The sequence below is a fragment of the Penicillium mononematosum genome (assembly GCF_028829835.1).
Source record: "Penicillium mononematosum strain IBT 11891 chromosome Unknown utg000003l:1.0-8172316.0:1.0-8177699.0, whole genome shotgun sequence".
NCBI lineage: Eukaryota > Fungi > Ascomycota > Eurotiomycetes > Eurotiales > Aspergillaceae > Penicillium > Penicillium mononematosum.
Window position 1 is genome coordinate 7,836,959 of NW_026643273.1, and position 21,238 is coordinate 7,858,196.

The 21,238-nt window shown below is 48.6% G+C and overlaps 11 protein-coding genes across 11 annotated transcripts; 6 read left to right on the plus strand and 5 right to left on the minus strand.

The window, feature by feature from the left end:
* Window positions 1-18: 18 nt before the first annotated feature.
* On the plus strand, window positions 19-2,149 carry N7519_007990 (uncharacterized protein; the record flags this gene model as incomplete). The annotated part of the gene is made up of 10 exons (XM_057294766.1): window positions 19-35; window positions 90-256; window positions 309-479; window positions 610-705; window positions 758-833; window positions 906-1,092; window positions 1,141-1,409; window positions 1,470-1,606; window positions 1,687-1,939; window positions 2,005-2,149. 10 exons carry the CDS (start codon window positions 19-21, stop codon window positions 2,147-2,149), a joined length of 1,518 nt encoding a protein of 505 aa, XP_057149577.1.
* Window positions 2,150-2,805: 656 nt separating this feature from the next.
* N7519_007991 (uncharacterized protein) lies at window positions 2,806-5,083 on the plus strand (the record flags this gene model as incomplete). Its single annotated transcript, XM_057294767.1, has 2 exons — window positions 2,806-4,881; window positions 4,913-5,083. 2 exons carry the CDS (start codon window positions 2,806-2,808, stop codon window positions 5,081-5,083), a joined length of 2,247 nt encoding a protein of 748 aa, XP_057149578.1.
* A 612-nt stretch (window positions 5,084-5,695) lies between these two features.
* N7519_007992 (uncharacterized protein) lies at window positions 5,696-5,945 on the plus strand (the record flags this gene model as incomplete). The annotated part of the gene is made up of 2 exons (XM_057294768.1): window positions 5,696-5,717; window positions 5,785-5,945. The coding sequence occupies 2 exons, from the start codon at window positions 5,696-5,698 to the stop codon at window positions 5,943-5,945; spliced, it is 183 nt and encodes a 60-aa protein (XP_057149579.1).
* A 687-nt stretch (window positions 5,946-6,632) lies between these two features.
* On the minus strand, window positions 6,633-7,560 carry N7519_007993 (uncharacterized protein; the record flags this gene model as incomplete). Its single annotated transcript, XM_057294769.1, has 3 exons — window positions 6,633-6,812; window positions 6,875-7,106; window positions 7,178-7,560. 3 exons carry the CDS (start codon window positions 7,558-7,560, stop codon window positions 6,633-6,635), a joined length of 795 nt encoding a protein of 264 aa, XP_057149580.1.
* Window positions 7,561-10,373: 2,813 nt separating this feature from the next.
* Window positions 10,374-10,682, plus strand: N7519_007994 (uncharacterized protein; the record flags this gene model as incomplete). The annotated part of the gene is made up of 1 exon (XM_057294770.1): window positions 10,374-10,682. The coding sequence occupies one exon, from the start codon at window positions 10,374-10,376 to the stop codon at window positions 10,680-10,682; it is 309 nt and encodes a 102-aa protein (XP_057149581.1).
* A 249-nt stretch (window positions 10,683-10,931) lies between these two features.
* Window positions 10,932-12,405, minus strand: N7519_007995 (uncharacterized protein; the record flags this gene model as incomplete). The annotated part of the gene is made up of 3 exons (XM_057294771.1): window positions 10,932-11,581; window positions 11,637-11,976; window positions 12,031-12,405. 3 exons carry the CDS (start codon window positions 12,403-12,405, stop codon window positions 10,932-10,934), a joined length of 1,365 nt encoding a protein of 454 aa, XP_057149582.1.
* Window positions 12,406-12,712: 307 nt separating this feature from the next.
* N7519_007996 (YoaK family protein) lies at window positions 12,713-13,504 on the plus strand (the record flags this gene model as incomplete). The annotated part of the gene is made up of 1 exon (XM_057294772.1): window positions 12,713-13,504. One exon carries the CDS (start codon window positions 12,713-12,715, stop codon window positions 13,502-13,504), a length of 792 nt encoding a protein of 263 aa, XP_057149583.1.
* Window positions 13,505-14,294: 790 nt separating this feature from the next.
* Window positions 14,295-15,427, minus strand: N7519_007997 (uncharacterized protein; the record flags this gene model as incomplete). Its single annotated transcript, XM_057294773.1, has 4 exons — window positions 14,295-14,798; window positions 14,867-14,925; window positions 15,166-15,339; window positions 15,415-15,427. 4 exons carry the CDS (start codon window positions 15,425-15,427, stop codon window positions 14,295-14,297), a joined length of 750 nt encoding a protein of 249 aa, XP_057149584.1.
* Window positions 15,428-15,839: 412 nt separating this feature from the next.
* On the minus strand, window positions 15,840-16,737 carry N7519_007998 (uncharacterized protein; the record flags this gene model as incomplete). Its single annotated transcript, XM_057294774.1, has 2 exons — window positions 15,840-16,483; window positions 16,686-16,737. 2 exons carry the CDS (start codon window positions 16,735-16,737, stop codon window positions 15,840-15,842), a joined length of 696 nt encoding a protein of 231 aa, XP_057149585.1.
* Window positions 16,738-16,747: 10 nt separating this feature from the next.
* Window positions 16,748-17,731, minus strand: N7519_007999 (uncharacterized protein; the record flags this gene model as incomplete). Its single annotated transcript, XM_057294775.1, has 5 exons — window positions 16,748-17,058; window positions 17,114-17,196; window positions 17,271-17,384; window positions 17,449-17,497; window positions 17,602-17,731. 5 exons carry the CDS (start codon window positions 17,729-17,731, stop codon window positions 16,748-16,750), a joined length of 687 nt encoding a protein of 228 aa, XP_057149586.1.
* A 1,703-nt stretch (window positions 17,732-19,434) lies between these two features.
* On the plus strand, window positions 19,435-20,697 carry N7519_008000 (uncharacterized protein; the record flags this gene model as incomplete). The annotated part of the gene is made up of 5 exons (XM_057294776.1): window positions 19,435-19,632; window positions 19,700-19,804; window positions 19,856-20,074; window positions 20,128-20,270; window positions 20,334-20,697. The coding sequence occupies 5 exons, from the start codon at window positions 19,435-19,437 to the stop codon at window positions 20,695-20,697; spliced, it is 1,029 nt and encodes a 342-aa protein (XP_057149587.1).
* Window positions 20,698-21,238: the final 541 nt, after the last annotated feature.

Below are 21,238 nucleotides of genomic sequence, written 5' to 3' on the forward strand. Positions count from 1 at the left end.
TCTCCTCAGCCTCCCAGCATGGGTCTCCCCTCCCCGTAAAGGGAATATACCGAGTCCGTCCCCCAATATGAAAGCAGTGACAATGATAGCCTGCAATATACCACCGAAGTCGGCGGGAACACCTCCAAGGCCACATACCAGGAGGCATCCGGAGCACCCGTTGAGGTCAATTCCCCGCTGGGGTATTCGGTCGGTTGGGTTACTGTTATCTTCTTGAATTTGAGTAAGATGATCGGAACGGGAGTCTTTTCAACGCGTGCGTGAAATTCAACAGTGGATTTGATTGAAGATATACTCATCTTTAATAGCATCGGCCGTCGTCAAAGGCGCCGGGTCCGTTGGTCTTACGTTGATATACTGGGTGATTGGGTATTTGATGGCATCTAGCTGTCTGTCCGTTTACATGGAATTCGCATCGGCTTTCCCCAGTCGGTCCGGCTCGGAGGTTGTCTACTTGGAACAATCGTATCCCGACCAAAGTACTTCTTTCCTACTGTCTTTGCGATGCAGACGGTGCTTTTCTCGTTTAGCAGCAGCAATGCCGTTGGTATGATTACATCGTTGATAGATGGTTCACCGTGAGATTCGCGATATACTGACTGCATCTAGTACTGGCTCAGTATCTCTTCAAACTTGCAGATTCCGACTTTACTCCATGGAAGTTGAAAGGAGTTGCTGTGGCGTGCTATACTGTTGCGGTACTGGGTTAGTGCCAATCTTTCTATCCGGGTGATATGTGCTAATGGACTTGCCACAGTTCTGGCATTTCATACTAGATGGTCGTTGAGACTCGCAAATGCGATCGGGCTTGTCAAGCTACTGACACTGATATTGTGAGTACCGACCCACAATACTTATAACAGAATATACAGATGTTCGACGCTGCGAAGCTAACCCATACTTAGCATCGCAATAACTGGATTGGTGGTTCTAGGAGGTCACACCTCAGTGAAAGACCCTAAAGCAAATTTTAGAAACGCCTTTGAGGGTACTAGTGCTGCGACAGCCTATGGAGCAACCAATGCATTGACCAAGGTCTGGTTTTCCTTTGCGGGATATGAGAATGCATTCAATGTTGTGAATGAAGTTCGGGTATGTACTCCACATGAATAGGGCGAGTAGTCTGCTGACAAGAGCTAGAATCCTGTCAAAACCTTGAAGTGGAGTGCTCCGCTCTCATTGGGCCTCACAGCAGTTCTATATGTGCTGGCAAACATTGCGTATTTTAGTGCTGCGAGCAAGGAGGAAATCCTAGAGTCGAAGGTCGTTGCCGCTGGTGTGTTCTTCGAGAAGGTATTTGGAACTGGTAGTGCGGCTTCAGCACTAAATTTCCTGATTTGCATGAGTGCTTTCGGAAATCTTCTTGCTGTGCTTGTTGGACAGTCTCGTATGTTAAGGGAGTGTGGAAGGTTAGTGGTGAACTGGTGTGCATATTCTGGAAGTGTTCCTAATCCGTTGCTTGAATATAGACAAGGTGTTTTGCCTTTCACTTCATTTTGGACTTCGACCAGACCGTTTGGAACACCGCTTGGCCCATACTTTGTGAAATGGAGCTTCACCGTCCTGATGATCCTGGCGCCACCTGCTGGTGATGCATTCAATTTCGGTATGTCCTTGTCTCTTTCCTGGCATGCTTTTGATAACTACGCGGCAACTATAAAGACCATTGCTAATCTTGGGGCATAGTCGTGGACCTCGGAGTGTACGCAACAAGTATCTTTGGTTTGGTACTCACTATAGGCCTGGTGGTCACTCGAATTCGCCGTGCGCGCCTTAATCTCCCAGCACCGGACTACAAGGCCTGGCACATTACTGTGGCATTTGCAATCCTCTCCAACCTATACATGGTGGTAATGCCGTGGTACCCTCCCAGTACTGGGGCCAATGGAGGCGATGTGAGCTTCTGGTATGCAACATATTGTGCGGTTGCTGTCGGAATGTAAGTTGTTGTCCCGGTTAATCCTCGTTAGTATATATCACTGACGTAACGAACTATTGATATAGTGTGGGGTTGTGTGGAGTGTACTATTATGTCTGGATCAAGCTTCTACCCAGAATTCAAGGATTCAAGTGGGAGCAAACGGTTCTCAAACTGGATAATGGTGCTCTGGCGCATCGGCTTGTCAGGGTTCCTAAGAAGACAGCGTGAAGGGTTGTGACAATGTAACCCAAGAGGTGAAATAGATAGCAGTTATTAGCCGACTACTACTTATATCTATATCCCTTCGATATACCATTTTAGCGTTTAAGACGTGATCTCACCACGTGTGGAGTCGGCCCCACTCCCCCCAGAGCCCGGGTATCCCGGGGCCGAAGCCTCTGCCGGCCAGTTGAGGTACCTGTATTTACACATCACGAAATACAGAACGGCAGACTCGTTGGGCCGACATGTAAGACAGCCGAAGCTAATCCGATCGTCGATCTGATCTCACCATGGGTGTTGCACGGCATCTGTTATAAGAGACAACTGCCCGTTGGCGTGGGGGGTGCCACCCGATGACCCGACGGATTATCGGCTGTGGAGCTTATTTCTCCGTCACCTTTTCGCATACCTAGCCAACAAAGGTTATGAAATTGGCTGATCCTCATTATAAATGTGGATGATGCCATGCTAATTGGCCCAAAGCTACAGACTGCCAATGGATAACAACTGCTACAACTGCACCAAGTGGGACAGGCATGGCCACAGATGTCATCCAAAAACTTCGCTGACCATAATACCGAGGCAGCGGAGACTGCACAGTTTTATAAGCTAGACGGTCGCCCCATGGACCCTCCTTGCTCCCATCAAAATCTCATCCCAAAATGCGCACCCCTAGCTTTTGGCTTTGGGCCTCTCTCGCAGCTCCATGTGTCGCGGTCCATGCCCCATGGAACCTAGGAAATGGCTTCCAACTCACGGTCAATGAGAATGCCAACCGTCTCTCTATTACCCAGCGTGGGAGATCCATTTGGGAAACCGTGCCAGGCCAGCCATTCCTCAGTGCCAGCGCAGGAGATGACGAGGTGATCGCCGCTAATGGTAACTTCAAGATCAACGAAGTAGACCAGCAGAAGTGTACCGGGCAGAAAATTAGCAATGTTGCTCTTCAGCCATGGCACGGCAGTGAGAATGACCATGCTGCGGTCATTCAGGGTCAGCTCACCGGATGTGGTGATGCCACGCCTCACTTCTCCGTTGCTTTCTGGGTCCCTTCGCAGTTCCCCGATCGTGTTGCTTTCAATGTCAATGTCGACCCTGAAACCTCTTCGGACGCGGTAACAAAGCTGTTCCTGACATATCGCTCTTCGCCATCTGAAGACTTCTACGGACTTGGTGCGCAGGGATCATTCGCCTCTTTCAAAAACCAGACTGTCCCCATTTTCTCGCGCGAGCAAGGTGTCGGTCGCGGTGACCAGCCCACGACTCGTCTGCAGAACGAGGACAGCTTCTTCGCTGGCGGTGACAAGTTCACAACATACACCGCGATCCCGCAGTACATTACCTCGAAATCTCGTGTTTTCCATCTGACACAAGAGAGCTCTGCCTATACCACATTCAACTTCACCGATCCTAATGCCGTCACTGTGCGATATGACGCCCTGACCGTGGATGGCTACTTCATGCAAGCCGAGAGCATGCTTGACGGTATTACCATGCTCACTGATTACACCGGCAAGATGGTCGCGTTGCCCGAGTGGGTTGACACCGGTGCCGTGCTTGCTATTCAAGGCGGGCAAACCAAGGTGAACCGGATTGTGGACCATGGGCTTAGCCTCAAGTGTCCCATTGCTGCAGTCTGGCTTCAAGATTGGTCTGGGACACACTCGCAGAGCGTGTCCTACATGTCGCTGAATGTATCCCGTCTTTGGTGGAACTGGGAATCTGACACCGCACTTTACCCGACCTGGAAGGAGTTCGTCCAGTCTCTGCGGGATCAGCACAATGTCCGTACTCTGGCGTATATCAACCCATTTTTGACAAATGTCAGCACGAAGCCTACTGGTTATCACACCAACCTTTATGACGAGGCCAGCCGGGCTCGTTACGTGATCCAGAACTCCACTACCAATAGCACCTCCGTTATTTCCAGTGGGCCCGGCCTTGAAGCTGGTATCCTGGATCTCACCAACCCTGCTGGACGCTCCTGGTTCAAGGAGGTGATGCTGGATCAAGTCTGGAGTGCCAATATCTCTGGATTTATGACCGACTTTGGCGAATACACCCCTGTGTATCCCGATACCCAGTTCGCCAACAAGAGCATCGATCCATTCTTCTACCACAGCGCCTATCCTCGTGAGTGGGCTGCCCTCCACCAGTGGATCGGAAAGAACGTGTCTTCGTTCTCCGACGCCATCCTGTTCCACCGTTCGTCCTCTATGGCCGCAAACCGGCACATGAATCTATACTGGGCAGGCGACCAGAACACAAACTGGGGCGTCAACGATGGTATCAAGGCTTCCGTGACCGTCATGGGCCACATGGGTCTGTCAGGCTATGCCCACGGCCACATGGAAATTGGTGGATATACCACTACCTGGGACAGCAATGGAATTGTAAACCGCTCTTCCGAATTGCTCGGCCGCTGGGGCGAACTCGCTGCCGTCTCCAGTGTAGTCTTCCGTACCCACGAGGGCAACGTCCCCCAGGTGAACGCGCAGTTCTACAACAACGCCACCACCTACTCTTACTTCGGGTACAACGCGCGCATGTTTGCCAGTCTTGCTAAGTATCGGCGCCGCATTTTGGAAACCGAAAGTAAGAACCTGGGCTGGCCTTTGCTCCGCATGCCTGTCGTCTACCACCCAGATGACAAGGTCGCCAAGGCTATCAGCTACCAGAGCTTCTATCTCGGCTCGGATTTGTACGTCGCACCGGTGCTGGACCCCGGCCGCACTAGCGTGAATGTCTATTTCCCCGGCAAAAAACCAGACTTTCACCCACGTTTGGTCTGGCAAGAAGTACCACGGTGGCCAGACTGCACGCGTCCCCGCGCCGTACGGGAAACCTGCGGTTTTCGTTGTCGGTACTCCGAAGAACAATGATTTGGATGACTTCCTGCAGTTCGTCCGTCGGGAGAATAACACCGTTGTCCATTTCTAGTCCCAACGAAAAGTCCGCGGGCGTCTGAGAATTTTCGATGTACCTCCCGACCCTAGTGTTTAGAAATATGTATTTAGAAGCTGTTCATCTGAATTGATGTCCTCCATAGATGATAGTCCAATACGGTCTCGAATCTTCAGAATCCTCAGTAGCAGAGTGACTTAAATGAGTCTATTACATATTGGTTCAATGGCATCGCGTGCTTATATTCATGAAACTCTAACAGTGGTACTTTGAGTGAATCTACTGAACCACCCAGGAGAGTCTATAGTATCTTACTATAACAGCTATGACTTAGGCCAGCCTTACGACTATTACGTCCATAATATAGTTTAAGACGATTCATCCCCCTTTGCCCTCATTATGGATAGATTGGGATATGCGGGGTCACGGCACCTTCCCAAAGTTCGTTTGTTGACCTTACACTTGCACACTTTATCTTTCTGACTTCTTCACCGTTTTATTTCCAACACGCTTCAACTCTGGAGCCATTTTATTGTGAGTTTTAATGATATATCTTGAGAAGCACCTTCCAGTAACTAACATCGGCAAATCGACTAGGCACCCGCTGCTTAGACTCCACAAGCAAAGCGAAAACTTTCATCCACCAAAATGCCAGCCACTGATGCACTTCGTACGTCCATCCCCTTTCGTGCCATTCGACACAAAGTGTGCTCTATGGCTGACCTTTACTGCAATAGAGCCACCTCTCACACCCGCTGAGCGGGCCATTGTCAAGTCCTATGGCGGCTGGACACACTTCATGCAATGCTTCGGGCTTAAGCCCTGGGAGGATGATGACGCTAGGGAGGGAAAGAAGATTCTGGAGGCCTTTGTTCGAGATGGGGAAGACCCTGAATAAGGCACTTACAACTGGAGTCTGGCTGTAACGGAAGGACTGGGAGAAAGTTTACCATACGTTTTTTGGGTTCGTTGACCTTTGCCATGAGATTCAATCAATAAGTGTTATTATCAATGCTCGATTATTCTTGCGATGTAGGATATGTGCTCAGTTTGTTTTGTTTACTCGGGGCCCTCAGGTGATAAACCTTCACTCGACTGGGCCACTCCAACCGAGGTTAAACTGTATTCCATTTAGATTAACTCCGTTGGAAGTACAGTAAGCTGTTTGGACTCCGTGGGGTCCTGCAGAGGTCGGCCCTGCGCATATTGTTCAGAGTGTTGATGGGAGGCCCCAAGGGTGTGCTTGCTTTATCCCTCGGTGATCCTTGTCTTCATGTCGCGGCTAAGCTCGACGACCAAGGCCAGGATAGCGTGGACGGGCCTATCGCGCACAGCACATTGGTGGAATCCAAGTCGTTGTTGTTAGGGACGTATATATGGTAGAAGATTTCTCCAAATGTAAAAGATCGTCGGATACTCTTGCCCATTTCAACTTGTTCCGTTAAACGCATCAAACACATAAAGCACCATACACATAAATAATGCGAGAAACGAACGCCTAAAAAAATTCAAACCCCAACCGACCATGACCGAATACCAATTCATAACCTTGAACACCTTGCCGACTGAAAAGAAGACCCATAGTCTAAACTGTCTTTCCCGCTGGGGCACCGAGATACCACTCCGCGAAGGCCTTGTAAGCCATTGATGTGGTTTCCTCATCTGAGAAGTCGTAAAGATCAGAACAGCGCAGAACAAGGCTTTCACCCTCAAAATAGGACTCCAACAAGCGTCCACGCTTGCCTATAAGCGAGACGATCATGATCTGCAGGATACCCAGTCAGCAACCGTGAAGTCAAATAGTGAATGAGAATAACCAAGACTTACCAGTGCGACATCATGATGAAGCAGCCGCACCTTTCTCAGCTGGCCCAGCATTAGGCGGAGGATAATCAATAACTCTCCGCGGCACACTTTGCTACCCTCGGTCTCCAGGCTGTTCCATATGACTGCTTTCATATGTGGGAATGCTGGTCCGGCGACGTCCCTGATCCCGAAGACGCCAAAATCGGGCTTGTCATACTTGTACAAGCTCTTGAAAGGGTTGTATTCGCAAACACTGTCGAGTAACATTAGGAACTGGAAACCGATATGACAATATATCTCAAAATAGGAATAGGTAGTACTTACGGCATTGAACGCCATGGGTTGTCGCTTCCACCTTTCAAACTTGCCCAGCAACTTTGAAGAGCATAAGAGCTCCATTGCCGTTCAGAGTGATACGCTCGGGACATTCCATCTTGAAAAGCCTCTCTGTCAGTTACACCATCGACCGCTTGACGGATCAGCTCGTCACTAGGTTGCGGGAGGTTGTGTCTAGGCGCGAAGAAGCGAGGCTGAAGGTCTGAGTCTTCGTTGAGAGTCATAGGTTGGTGCTTGATGTTCAATTCGTCAATTTGGGACGCATCAAGTGTATGGACTTCCAGTTGGTCGATGACTTCCTCTAGGTCGATCAAAATCTTGCGCTGCTTCAAATGGTCGTTTGATTCCGCAGGGGTTGGTTTTGAAGGCATGTTTATGTTTGGTAGTGTTGGGAGTGATGGCTTGAAGGGAGTTTTCAGAATTTGGAGCGTAACTGGGACACGAGGGTTCTTAAGCTCAAGCCCAAGCCCCATCCACTTGGTTACTCCAATCACACGGGAGCTCGCAAACATCCTGTACCCTCCAACAAAGGATGAACAAATTGTGAATACTGCACTAATAGTATTTCTAAATGCTCTCACCATCCACTTCCGTTTGTCATCAAAATGGACATTACACAGGAAACCTTTCACCGCCACTTTCAAGAATGCCCAATTTGAAGCAAGAACGGACGGATATCTCCACAGTCCTGGTGGAAAGCCTAGGGTCCTTATTGAGGTCAAACCTGTCTTGAGATCCTTGAATCTTCTGGCTATTCAGATGCAGGAGAGTGCCCAAATGGTGGCCTGGATCGAAAGTGATACCGAATCAGCTCAGAAAAGAAACACCACGTATGCTTTTACCCCCTATTCTTATATGCCTGGCTACGAAGCTAACTCTACAAGTAGGCGCTTCCATATTTCACAAGACCGACACTTGGTCTATGTGACAGTTGCTAGGTATGACCGAAAGTATCTTGAATACCTGGTTCACGGGAAACTGTCGCAAGATGATAAAGACAATGATGACAAAAATCTTTCTTTCATGACTATGGACCAATATGGTCCGTGGGATACTACCGACAGGGCTCATATGCGTCGGTTAGGGCCACTTTTGTTGGCAATTACCTTGCGAGCTGAGAGGGAGAGCCAACAAGAGAAGATCGAGAAGAAATAGGGGTGAGCTGTAGAGCTACATACCACTGATATTTAAGCGTTCAGTGTGGTGCGTTGATTTCGATCATTGTTATTGCGATATATTTTGACATTTTGCGACGCGGGCTATTCGTTGTGCTTTGGGAGTTCGTTTGCGTCTGTATCTATGGTCGTACCAATCCAGGTATCCGTAATCTGCACTATCACTATATATAATTACATCTATACGTAAGACCGACATCACACGATTGTGGTAGTTGCTACTTATAACCGTAACTATCTTAAATACCAGGGAAAATCTTTTCTCTTCTAAATGCCTGCGAATGGCCTTTGACATGTGTGCCTGCCATTGACATCACAGAGGGAACATGAAGGTTGAAAAGGCTTCGAGATGGCATCTCTTACACGGCCAACATTGAAAGATTAGGTATGTGATCGTGCCGTTACCCACATTACTCACCTTCGATGGAGTTTTGCCTAAGCGGGAGAGAACAATCGCCCCTCTGCCAGGAACTCAACCACGGTGCCTATTGATCTGGAATCTCCCCTAGTTGACAAGAACATCGCCCTGCTCTTCTGTCATTTTATTCGTCAACCACAGTGCAACAAGTCGATTCTGATAGTGATATAGACTCTAACGACTTTGGGGACGATACGGTCAGCCATTCGGCTCAGGTGCACACGACGCCATTTCCGAGGAAAGAGGCTCTCAGGCGACATAACAGTCCACTGTTTATTCTCGAACCCCTCCCCGGTCAACCAATGGATGGCTCACAACCAAAACTTCAAAAGCTGAACTCGCTCGCTCAACTTTGCTTTGAAGCATTCCAAGGGCTGTTTTATTTTATTTCGCTTCTCGGGCAAACTCTAAGGCCATTTGCTATGAGGCCTTCACGCAGCCCGCGGACCACTTAACCGGCCGGTGCGAGAGTGGTGAGATGGGTGTGTGGTGCATTAGCTGAGCATACTAGCTACCTAGGTAGTTCTGGAAACCACTTCTTACAAATTTGACGCAAGAGCAGATGGGTATCTCGACAGTCCTGGAAGGTGGGCTTGTGAGTTATCCTTTCCTTAGCGGGTACCACTATTCTCCGCGACAAGGTACTGACCCCTACTAGACCAAATGCTCGAGATAATCGATAGATCCGCTCGTCGACCCTTGAAAACCGGGGTATGATCTGCTGTCGCATGAATACCAACCTTCTCTCTGTACTTGACAGCACATTGATGTCGGCCCTAAACAGCGCACAGCCACTCAATTTGAAGCAGATAGGCAAGGGCCTGGCTGGTCTTAGCCTGGATTCTCCCAAAACCCCCAGAAGAAAGAGCCTGCACATTGGGCTAGCACATCGGCCAAGTCACTTCTCGACGGCAATGATGGCGATGGCAGTGACAACGAAACAAATATCTTGGATGAAGATCAAGTCCAATCACACAAGAGCTAGCAAATGTTTCGGACCCCCCTACAAAGGACGAACAAATGTCAATACTGCACTATTTCAGGGTCGATGCCGGTTCGGCAAAGCGCATGGCCAATATAATTAATTATATCACCTATTCTCCAGAGCTCATGCCAGTGTCCATACCAGATGTTCATGACTCCTTCCATCGAGACTATAAAGACATATAGTTCCTCTGCCTTTTGAAAGGGTGCATTTGGAAATTGGCAATTTCAGCCAGTCGAAAGTTAACAGATCAAGGCCAAATTTGGCCCGCTGCTCAACGTGGTTCGATCCTAATCGACAAACGACGCCGCAGTGAGAAATTACCTCTGAACTTGTCTTCCATCTCGCATGGGGGAATACTTTCACCCTAGGGTCAACCCTCCCTTCGGTATATATTTGAACAATCTCGATGACCGTGCTAAGCAACGTGCTGGCCCAGGATCAGCCTCCAATCTGACCGGAAGGTATTGTAGGGAAAAATGCGGTAAGACTTTTATTCTCTTCTTCGGCATCACACTTCACATAGTTTTGCCCCAAACACATGCTAACATCATCTCTCTTCAGACACCTGAGGTCATGATCTAAAGAACTCCTCGACACCTGAAGATGTGGCAGGAATACGACTCGATATTCACGGCTAACGGTCCGGGTATCGAAAGGGGACAAAGAATCCCCTCGAGGCAGCCATTCTCAAGCATCCAATGGGAGACGGAGGATGGACCAAGCGAACCATCTATAAAAATTCGATTCACCCGCTATACACCCCTGGGTCCTCCCGTGGGCGATTCGGGATCGCTCGTATTCAGCCGTGAGCTCGCTCGAGTACTCGATGACAAACATGCGACTGTCTTGGTTGGAGTAGGGTCTGGTGCTCTTTCGCCAGCATCTGGCTCTTGGATCGTGCCTGTGCCTTGAATCACGTCCAATTCCGATTAGGCAGCTAAGAGCCATCCCGTCCACAGTGGTCACTACAATTTCACGATTAGGCTGTCGAGTGTAGAACGTCACACATCGTTAGATTGGAAGTAAATCCGAAGCAAAACCTGCGTCTCATCCGAAACATTAACATTATCATGAAATTGGCGTGCCTTGTAATCAAGTAGGTAGTATTTCTGCTGTATCTGTAAAACCTAGAATCTCACTATTAAGCTACGTAAATGATACTCAGACTGTATCCCTGATAGGATCCTTCTCAGCATCTTCAATCTTTTTCAAAAATTCCTCTGCTCCCTTGGGGTCACCGGGGAATACATTTTCAGCAATCATCCGACGAGGCGAGCTACCAAGCCATTGGAACAGAGAGAAATCCCGGAATCGATCCGCGCGGAAAATCTCCAAAACCTCCAGCGGTTCGTCGTCACTCAGGTTCTCAACAAAGTGCCCCATATTCCGAGGCACGATGCCCACATCACCGGCCATATAGTTAAATGTCCTGGCGTTTCCTTCCGCGGCAAAGATCGTAACTCGCGCACGACCTTTCTTGAAATATGTCCATTCATCGGCGTTGGGGTGCCAGTGCATTTCGCGTAGTGCGCCTGGGGCAATCTCTAGGTGGGCGGCTGCTACTGTTTTGGAAATTGGGAAATTGGTAGAGTCGGTAATGCGGACTCGACCGCCGCTGGTTTCAATCGGTTCTTGGGCGTGCATACGGTGTGTGAAGTTGATCTTTGACTTTTTGAAGGTGCGTGGTTTTTCTTGATCAATGCTTCCGGGGTTCGAGCCTTGGAATATGTACTTCTCCGATTTCGGGATGTTGTCGAATTGTTCTGGTGACATGCGGAAGTTCTCTGCTAGAACTGCCTTGGGAGTATGAGCTGAAGACAGGGGTTAGTATAAATCATAGGCCGAGATACAGTCAGGTGAGCTCACCTAACCAATCAGTCAAGACGAAGGTGGATTCTTCAGAGAAGTTCCCATCGTCAAAGATCAGAAGGAACTCAGTGCCATTCTCCCCAAGGCCTTGCAGTGAATGCGGGTGTCCGGCGGGGAAATACCACAGATCTCCAGCCTCCAAGTCGTCCATAAAAGTGCCACCTTCCAAGTCCAGGGCAGTGACTCGTACTTTTCCAGCGAGTACGTAGGCCCATTCAGCTTCCGTGTGCCAATGGAGTTCACGGATGACTCCTTGATCTAGGCGCATGTTCACACCCGCGAGCTCACGGCTAGTAGGCAGCTCGCGGATAGTGGTTTGTCGCGTCCATCCGCCTTCCTATACACAAATGTTTAGATGAATGATATACATCCCTTACTAGGATGACCATACCTCGATGCGAATATGTGAATCCGCAAAGCTCCATCGCATATTCGGCATACTGCCATGATCAGTGCTCGGCGGACGCACAAGATCGGGGTTCTGGCGCTCGCGATCTCGATTCCGCGGCCCCATCACCGTCGTACCGTCTCCGTTACGGAACGGCAGTGGCTGTCGCTCATCGCCAACAGAGTCCACCTTGTGATCGTACGGATCGCGATGCCCCGGAGAAAAAGGTGGGTGTCTGGAAATAGGCTGTTGACCGAGCAATTCCGCGGGATGGCCAGCTGGTATTTGGAGTAGCTTTTGCAGGCTATAATCCGGGGCAGGGATAGCCCATGTAGCCTGAAGATATGCCAGGTTCAACACGAGATGTGTAATCTGCATGGTGAGCTTGATAGTGACCTAGTTACACCAGGGAAAAGAGAACAAATTCGATGAAGGGGAATGTGTAAACTGAGGAAGTGTTGTTATCCGCATCGACGTCACGACATTGCGAATATTCCGATCGCATATGCCGTTCTCCAACTGTTGACTCCAACTGATTTGCCCCTTACATTGTAGTACACTCGGATAATCCAAGGGATGACGCAGTCTCGTTTTCTTTGCCGAGATCGAGTTGGAGTTGCTATGCCAAGGACTCCATAAAAACAAACACAACTTCCCTCCACTTCAATCAACCACCTCACCATCAATGTCTGTGCCTGGCGAAACAGACGCCCTTTTGGGCAATACCAGACCCTTTAAACCATCTCGATTATCCCGGCTATCCAAACACCTGCGCAGCGACCTCGACCCTTCGCATGGCGACCTGGTTCTACTATTCTGTTACGTCATCACCGGCCTACTCGACAGCTCATCGGTACTCATATGGGGCTCCTTCGTGAGCATGCAAACTGGTAACACTGTATACTTTGGCCTGGGTCTCGTTGGCACGGAAGACGATCGCTGGATTAAGTCCGGGGTCTCAATTGCGGGGTTCTGTTTAGGTTCCCTTTGCTTCGCCACCTTCCACCGTGTCTTCCCGTCCAGACGGAGATGGGTCCTCTGTGCGTCGTTCCTTGCTCAAACCTTGTGTGTCTCCCTTGCCGCTTTGATCGTCACGATTTATCGGCCGACTCGCGGTGGGCCCCTTAGTTGGTTGGTTCTCGTCCCCGTTGCGCTCATCGCGTTCCAGAGTAGTGGGCAGGCGGTGACAAGTCGGGTTTTGAACTTTGGTGGTTTGACCAGTGTTGTCCTCACGAGTGTTTATTGCGACTTGTTTTCACACCGTGATTTCCTTTCGACTAAGGTCGTTGGTAATGCTGAGGAGATGCGGCGGATTGGCGCAGTCTTGTGCTTGCTTTTCGGGGTGGTCTTGGGCGGTCTCTGGGCTCATAGCTCTGTGGGGATGATGGGAGCCTTGTGGACCGCGGCGATCCTGAAGTCGCTGATTGTTGCCGGATGGTTGGCCTGGAAGGGAAAGTGTGAGGAGGAAACAGAATGAGACTTGAAGAGAGGTGGAAGATCACAGTTCTACATAAATTGTGAGCTGATGTTGATGTATATCAGGTGCCGGTTAGCTCGATATAGATGATAACAAATATTGTTAGTTGTATGCAATTGTCTTAATTCCCACTTGCGTGAAAGTTGCTGGAGTTTCTATTTACTGTTTCAGAAGTATCATGCCAATGAAATGTACCATGTGAAAGTTGAACGCTTCCAACGGTGCATCTACAGCAGTATAGCTCGAGGCCATCCACACCAGGGAATGCGGGGTGCGGAGGTCGACGTCCCCATATTTGCACTCCAATCCCCTATTGTGATATCGCGTTGGAGTAATTGGAGTATTGGAGCCCTTCTGAGTTCAATCGGAATCGCGCGAGGCCGAAGTGAGGGTCTGTCTATTACCTCGCCATTGGTATCTATTATTAGAAGCTGATGGACAAATGGATGCCCGTATCCCTAGTCGATCATTTATACCATAACAATAGGTGCCTACATATGAAGTTATGGACCTCTGTAGCTTTCTTTTCTCAAATTGATATAATAATCTCAGACTAGGATTGCTCCTTTTTTTGGCCTTTCTTTCTTCTTCCGGACAGCAATCTGGCAGACTTGACATGTAGCACTCACAATAGAAAAGCAACGGGAACAGGACAATGAAGGCAAAGATTCCCCAGAATTCCAAAAATGGACATAAACACGATTTTGTAGAGACCACCTTGGCACAACAAGAACATAGTAACCAATTCAAGAAAGTCTGACCTTGGATGACACACCGACTCTTTGCACAATCACTTCTCCTCAATGGCGAGTACCTTTTTTCCTTTGCCCCTAGCTGCACGAGGCTTGTGAGGGATAGTCGGTTTCACTTCCTCTTCCTCTTCCTCCTTTTTCACAGCAGACTCGACAATCTTCACATCCTTCTTTTCGCTTTCCTCTTCTTTGACAGGAGTCTCTCCTGGATCTTTCTGTGCGTCTTCTGCAGCCATATCAGGCTCAACAACGACGAGATCCTCTTGTTGTCCTTCCGTGTCTTCATCAGACTCTAGCTCATTCGCCTGGGATAGTGTCTGGAAAAGCCGATCGATGTCTTGCACCACGCGGTCGTAAACCGTATGGATCGACTCAAGTGCATGGCGCTTCTCTGAATACTTTCCTTCCGCTTTGAGGTCGGACTGGTCGAGCGGTGACTGATAGTAAGTGCTATCATACTCGATAGTTCTCTTGCGCTTCTTTGCTCGCAGGTACTCAAAGGGGATGCCATTCGAATCAAACTGTTTTATCTCTTTAGTAAACTTTTGTTGGTGTTACGCACGCCATGTGCTGGGAAAGCTTGACAGGCCTAAGTGAAGGTCACACTTACAGCACCACCGTCGGCCTGTGTCTGGGGATTCCTGGCTTCGGTTCCCTGACTTTCATCCACTGGACGAGGAATTTGATTAGTGAATATCACGTGGTGACTAGACAACAACTTACGTAGCGTGCAATAGGCAGAGCGGCAATTAAAATAACAGTTCATGCAACAATGGCGCAACAAACAACGGCGCAACATTGAGTCCCCGCTACAAGAAGAAAGAACCACACAACTTTTAAACGGCCCATTATCATGCCGACAAGGGCGGCATGACTTTTCTTTTGGAAGAATATCTCCACATCGCTGACCATGGGCAGCAATTGCCTGTTGGTTGGAAGTGAGACGGGTGTATTTCAGTCGAGTTGATCTCCAATCGACGTCGCGGAGAGGTTCGAGTCTAGATATGAGAGTCGCTAATTGCGTGCCATTTGTAAGGTCTTCAACCTTGACGTGTCCCTTGTCGTCCAAATCAAATCTTCGATCTGTAAGATCATAGTATTGTCAGCGTCAATTTCGATGGCAATGGAACAGCTCTCAATAAGGACAGGGCAACTAACAAGCCACCGGCATCTCGTTGTCAGACCCCCAGTCCAACTTCCCTAAAGCGAGAGATACAATAACCCTGACTACGATTTCACGGAAATGATAAGAACCAATTTGGGGAGATGATGGTAAATAGTGTCGGGGTATGAAGAGGGAAAGAGGTTTCAGGAACGCATCGCCAATTTATATCCCACCAGCTCCCAGGGCTACAAACATGACCTCAGGCAACAACCTTTGAGTCGCTTAATGTGAGTATCCCTCCCCTAAGTGAGTTCTACATAAGCAGGTCATAATGAGGCGCCAGTTTGCAAATAGTTGACTCCACCATCTCCCAGAGTCCAAGTCGAGAGTCATATATTTCATTTCATGGTCATCGTCATCTCGTAATAGCTTGGCTATGAACTTAAGCACTATAAGAAAGGCGGAGTGAATCCCACTATCAATCGTTTCGCTGAACAGTTACAACAGGGCCAACATAATGTCGTCGTCCCTGGAACAGATACATCGGGAGACTGATAATGAACACCCCAACGAAAATAACCACGCTCCAATTAAAATCTCGCGCTGAAGGCAAAGGGCTTGGAGGCCAGAAAGACCAAAAAAGCGCGAAAATAACATAAAGCAAGCCAATGATGTTTATTCCAAGACCGAAACGACCAAGACTCCATCGTCGAGGAGGTAACGTTTCAGGACAGGCAATCTTTCGGTAAATAACGCAGCTTATTGATACCGCGTATGTATACATGAGTGCAGCGACGTTGAGAGAGATGATTGCGTTGAATGCAACTTGCGAGCCGATATTGATTAGCGACAATAGGCCGCTGATCATACACGAAAGTGCGATGGCTCGTACTGGAATTCGCCGATGTGGGTCAACTCGCGAGATCCAGTCTGCGAAGGGTAGACCGCGGTCCCGTGCGAACGCATATGTTTGACGTGCGGTTGATGCGTTGAAGAGGATGTTGCTGAATATAACCGGAATCAAGATTATGGCTGTCAGGCCATTCACACCGGAGGTTGAGAGGAATTGGCGGAACACGTAAAGGAAGGGGAATCCGGTGCTGTCGTTGAGCGCATCAGGTACTGAGGGTCAGGGCAAGAAGAAAGCCAACGATTATTATCAATGCGAGTATTCCATTCCCAAAGTATCCCCATGCGATTGCAATTGGTACGTATCGGCCTGCGTCCTTGACTTCTTCGGACATGTGTGCGGTGGCGTCGGAGCCTATAAGCAGTATTTGTGTGTTAGGTTTGTACCTCGAAATAGTGACAGCCATATACATACTGAGGGAGCCATATATAGCTGTAATCTGGCCAATCATCAAGCTGATCCCCATAGTAGACCAATTACCGCCATTGTGGAACGAGGTGAAGACGGTTTTGGCGGAGTTGTGCCATGGCGAACAAGACAACCACAATGATGACCCAGCATAACAAGTGCAGTGCGAGAAGGAGATTCTGGATTCGGGGCATCCAGCTTGCGGCATAGACATTAAAAAAGTAAATCACAGCTATCATCGCGAACACAAACAAGGTTCCATGCCAATTTTGCGGTTCGTAGCTCGGGTCACGGAGGGCGATGAGACCTTGGATGATAGTTCCCGTCAGGAATGAGCCAGATGCAGCCCCAGCTTGCCAGGCAAGTACGGACATCCATCCTGAATGGCAGTCATTAGCAATCGCAAGTGTCATCGTTATACTAGGACATCTTACCAGTGGTGTAACTCAGAAATTTCTGGTAACGGGGCGATGAAAACTCCGATACCCAATGGTATTGGCCGCCTGACGTGGGTGCCCTGGTAAATAGGACGGGGTATGTCAGAAATGTCCGAGGATTAAGGGCAGTATTACTCTGTAAATCAGAACTTACATCGAAGCCATTTCAGCTAGCGAAACAATGATGAAGCCGAACCCAATGAAAGTCCACATATAGGACCAAAATACACCAGCGAGACCACCATTTTCGAGACCTTGTGTGTTTGAGCTAGAGACGAAGCTATTAGTGCCTGACACGATTGGCCACATGCAGATTGCAGACTGCCACTCACATAAGTATAAACTCCCAGGTAGCTTGGAGAACTGCTGAAAAGCTCAACGCTGCTAGAGGTCAAAAATTGCGCTTCGGAGAGGTCAGTTTGTGATGTTCAGATTGCTTCAAAGACGGCCAAATAACACCTTCAATTCCTGTATCTTCCCCATACGTGTCATATCATCCTGATCCTGTGGACTGCCATCCATCCCCGGTAGATCTTTCGCGAGGTGTTCTTCCATCGTGTGAACTCGGTCAAAGGAAGAGATATGATCTTGTAGGTGCGGTCTTTGTGGTGACATCTTGACGAATGATATCAGTCCAATGAGGTGTTAACATATCAAAATTGTTCAGTTATAGAAGAGATGACCTCAAAAGTTAGATATAAATCAAAGGTGAAACAGACAATCTGAAGTTGGAGATACAAGGACACAAAAGAGACTCGATTTTGCCAATTCTGGGCACGCTCGGCTGTTCCGCTGCAGGCATCCCCCAGAGTGATACAGCGACTTGACCTTTGAAGCCGAATTTCTCCCCGCCTATGTCACATAACCCTCGATAAAATCTACAGATGATAATGGGCGCAAGTCCACTTGGCAAGACCTTCAGCGACCATCGGACCGGAATCGGCATAAACTTTTATGGCCGTTGGGACTGTGTTAAAGTGGCACAGCCCGTTTTGATCCATCTATACGGAGTAGTTGAGAAGGAGTCTCGTCCTCATGGGACTAGTAGCTTATCCCTGTCAACTATCCCGGTCGTTGTGTTTGCTTCCATTGATTGTCCCACTTTCCCTCGAAAGGAAGAAGGTAATCTCATCCCCAACGCCATTCCTCGGGTGGTGGCACCCAAATCGATGTCTCAACTGAATTCGTAAACGAAGCTATCTAAACGCCACTCGGGGGTTGGTTTCGCGCTAAGTGTCTCATTGTCAGTTTGGAGCGGTAATTTCATGCTCGATCCCGGCTTCTATCTGCATCTTCCCGCTTGAATGTAAGGAGGGTCAGATTCCCAGCTAGGTTGTACAATGAAATTGGATTTGGAAGTCGTTCCGAGATTGGCCATGTCAGACACGCAAACTGGATTTGGGGCAATTCAAACTGATGCGCCTCTAACGGAATGACATGGGTATCCTAAATACTAAAGTAAAGATCTACAAGAGTCCCGTTACGGTAAGTCTTTTTTTTAGCGTCCTGCGCATACGGCGATCCCCCCCGTGTACCCTGTCAGTTGTAATTGCAACGGCAAATGAGAGTTCGCTATGGAGTACACACGTACCCCCTACCGAGTATATGTATCGTGTTGCAAAGTATTGCTACTATAAGTTACTCGAAATGGGTGTACTTCGTTGTATCGGCACAATGTAAATGTAACAGTGCAACAAACCCTCCGAGAGACAATAACCTACCGAGTACATGCCTGCCCACCAATTTTAGAGTTAACAGAACTTTGCATTTACATATTTGAGGGAGTAATGGAGGACGTATGGGTCCTTAAGGCCATAGCACCCCGAATAATCCGATTTTGTGCCTATGGGAACATTAAGCGCCCAAGTGATCTTCGTAATGGCATGTTGGACAAAACCAATACCTCAGTCCCCATAACTATTAAGTACCTCCAATGTATGGTTCCACCAATAGGGAAAATTAGTTCGAATTTGTTCGAATATTCCGTGGCGCTTGTAAACTATGTATACGGACCACCAGGATCATAGCATCTCACAGAAAGCAAACCTCTCTTCTTCGCGAATCCAAATCAAGCTAATGACGCGCAACTAGAAACCAACAGTATATACATAGCCCATACCCGTGGTTCAGCCAATGGGCCAAGGTCATATCTCAGTTTGAATCCAGGCTGAGCGTGGATGGAGATCTACCATTCGTGATTAGGATGCCCTGCCTCGGTTTGTGAATTTTCTGAGTCAGCCAGCCTGTTTGACTGGAGCTGAGTATATCCTCCATCGAGTCCCTAGGAACAGATCAGGGTATGTTTCTTTCTTTTGGCCATGGCAACTCCATCCCCAGTGCCATCAGGCTTGTCACCTCCGCTGACGGTGGATACCGAAATAAACCATAATGGAGTTATTACAGTCATCGCTTCATTTTCATTATTTTTGGTTCTGGGATCTCTGGGGATTCGTGTGTATTCTGCATACAGTAGAAGAGTCCGTCAGTTGGATGATTTGACTTTCGCGGCGACTGTGGTATGTCTTCCCGTCTCAACTAATGCGGACCCTTTTAGAAGATCTCGGTGACTGACGTTGGATCTAGACTCTTGCCTTGGCACAGGTGTCTGTGGTCTTTGCGCAGATTCATTTTGGTTGGGGAAAATCAAAGTCGTTGATCGGTGATGAAGATTGGAATTCGATCGAGAAGGTAGGTGTCCTTGATCAAGGTCGGGTATCACTTTTGACATCTGCTTTCTAGACTGGGTACAGTGCGGATATCCTCTATATCGCAATATTATCTTCGTCAAAGGCGTCAACCGCACTCTTTTACCGGACCATTACCCTACGTAGCTCGCTATGGATGAGCTACGCTCTTCTGACGGTTACTCTACTCTGTGCCCCTGTGGCTATAGTTTTGCTGGCCGTCCGCTGTGATCGACATCCATGGCATGATATCAGCAAACAATGTTCAGTTCTGGTAGGTCATGGTAACTGCCAATGCTATGTGTCTACTCACTCAGACTCCTCTAGTTCCCCCACTGGCAGGCCGTTACAGCATTGGATATAGCCTTCGAAATGATCCTCTTACTATATCCCATCCGGGCAATCACGAGACTGCAGACGACACTAAGCAACAAAGTCATTGTAATTCTGGTGCTGAGTTGTCGAGTTTTGTACGTTTAAGTTCTCCCCTAGTCAGTTTCTTGCATATTAACAAAGACCTGGTACACCTGCAGCCTTATCCCTATCGGCGCGATCCACCTCCACTACATGAGTCAACAAGTCAATTCAGCAGACCCAACACTCGAGGGAGCCTTTGCTACGGTTGTGGCAGAACTTCACGTGGCATTCAGCGTTCTGGTACTGACGGCGCCATTAATGAAACCATTCGTCGCAGCCTACGTGGACGAGAACGGACTGGCCTATACCGACGACGCAACCAAGTCACGAACCAATCACAAATTCACACCACACTCCGACCGATCGAACGCGACATATCATGGGTCGCGGATGAGTAGTTTTCCGGCAAGAAATCGCATCATGAAGAGCATTGAAATATCGGTGGATCATGAGGATGTGGAGCTTTTGGAGACACGTTGAGGCTCTCAGTGGGAGGGTCGGAACTATACCTTTAATGCATATATCTCATACGAAACACTCGTCGCATTGTGCTCGGCTCTGAAGATTCAGGCTGTCATGAGTGTGGACCTGGCGCGTAGAGTGCGATCATGACTGATTTCAGTATGCGTGACAACCAGATATATCATATCCACAGCAGGTACCTTGTTTGGGCCTAACGTCGGATCCATTCGGGCAATCATGTGGAAACGAGTAAGATCAAGTTTCTAGACGTATTCCGATGAAACCGAGAGCGAATCATTTTTTCACTCACCCGAGTATGTACCACGAAACGTTTCGGTGGGATGTCCATATCGGGATATTATGTGGCGTAATCAAGCGTTTTCGTCGATCAATTGCGCTGTGTTTGGCATTGCTTAACGCACGCCATCCTTCTGAGCGCTGATTTCAGGTATGGATCCTCACCTGGCACAGTGATGGTCATCCCCAGCTTCCATTTCGGAGACTCCGTAGAGCTTCCCCCGCACTATGACCTCATCAATCTACAACCAAATTCCAGGTT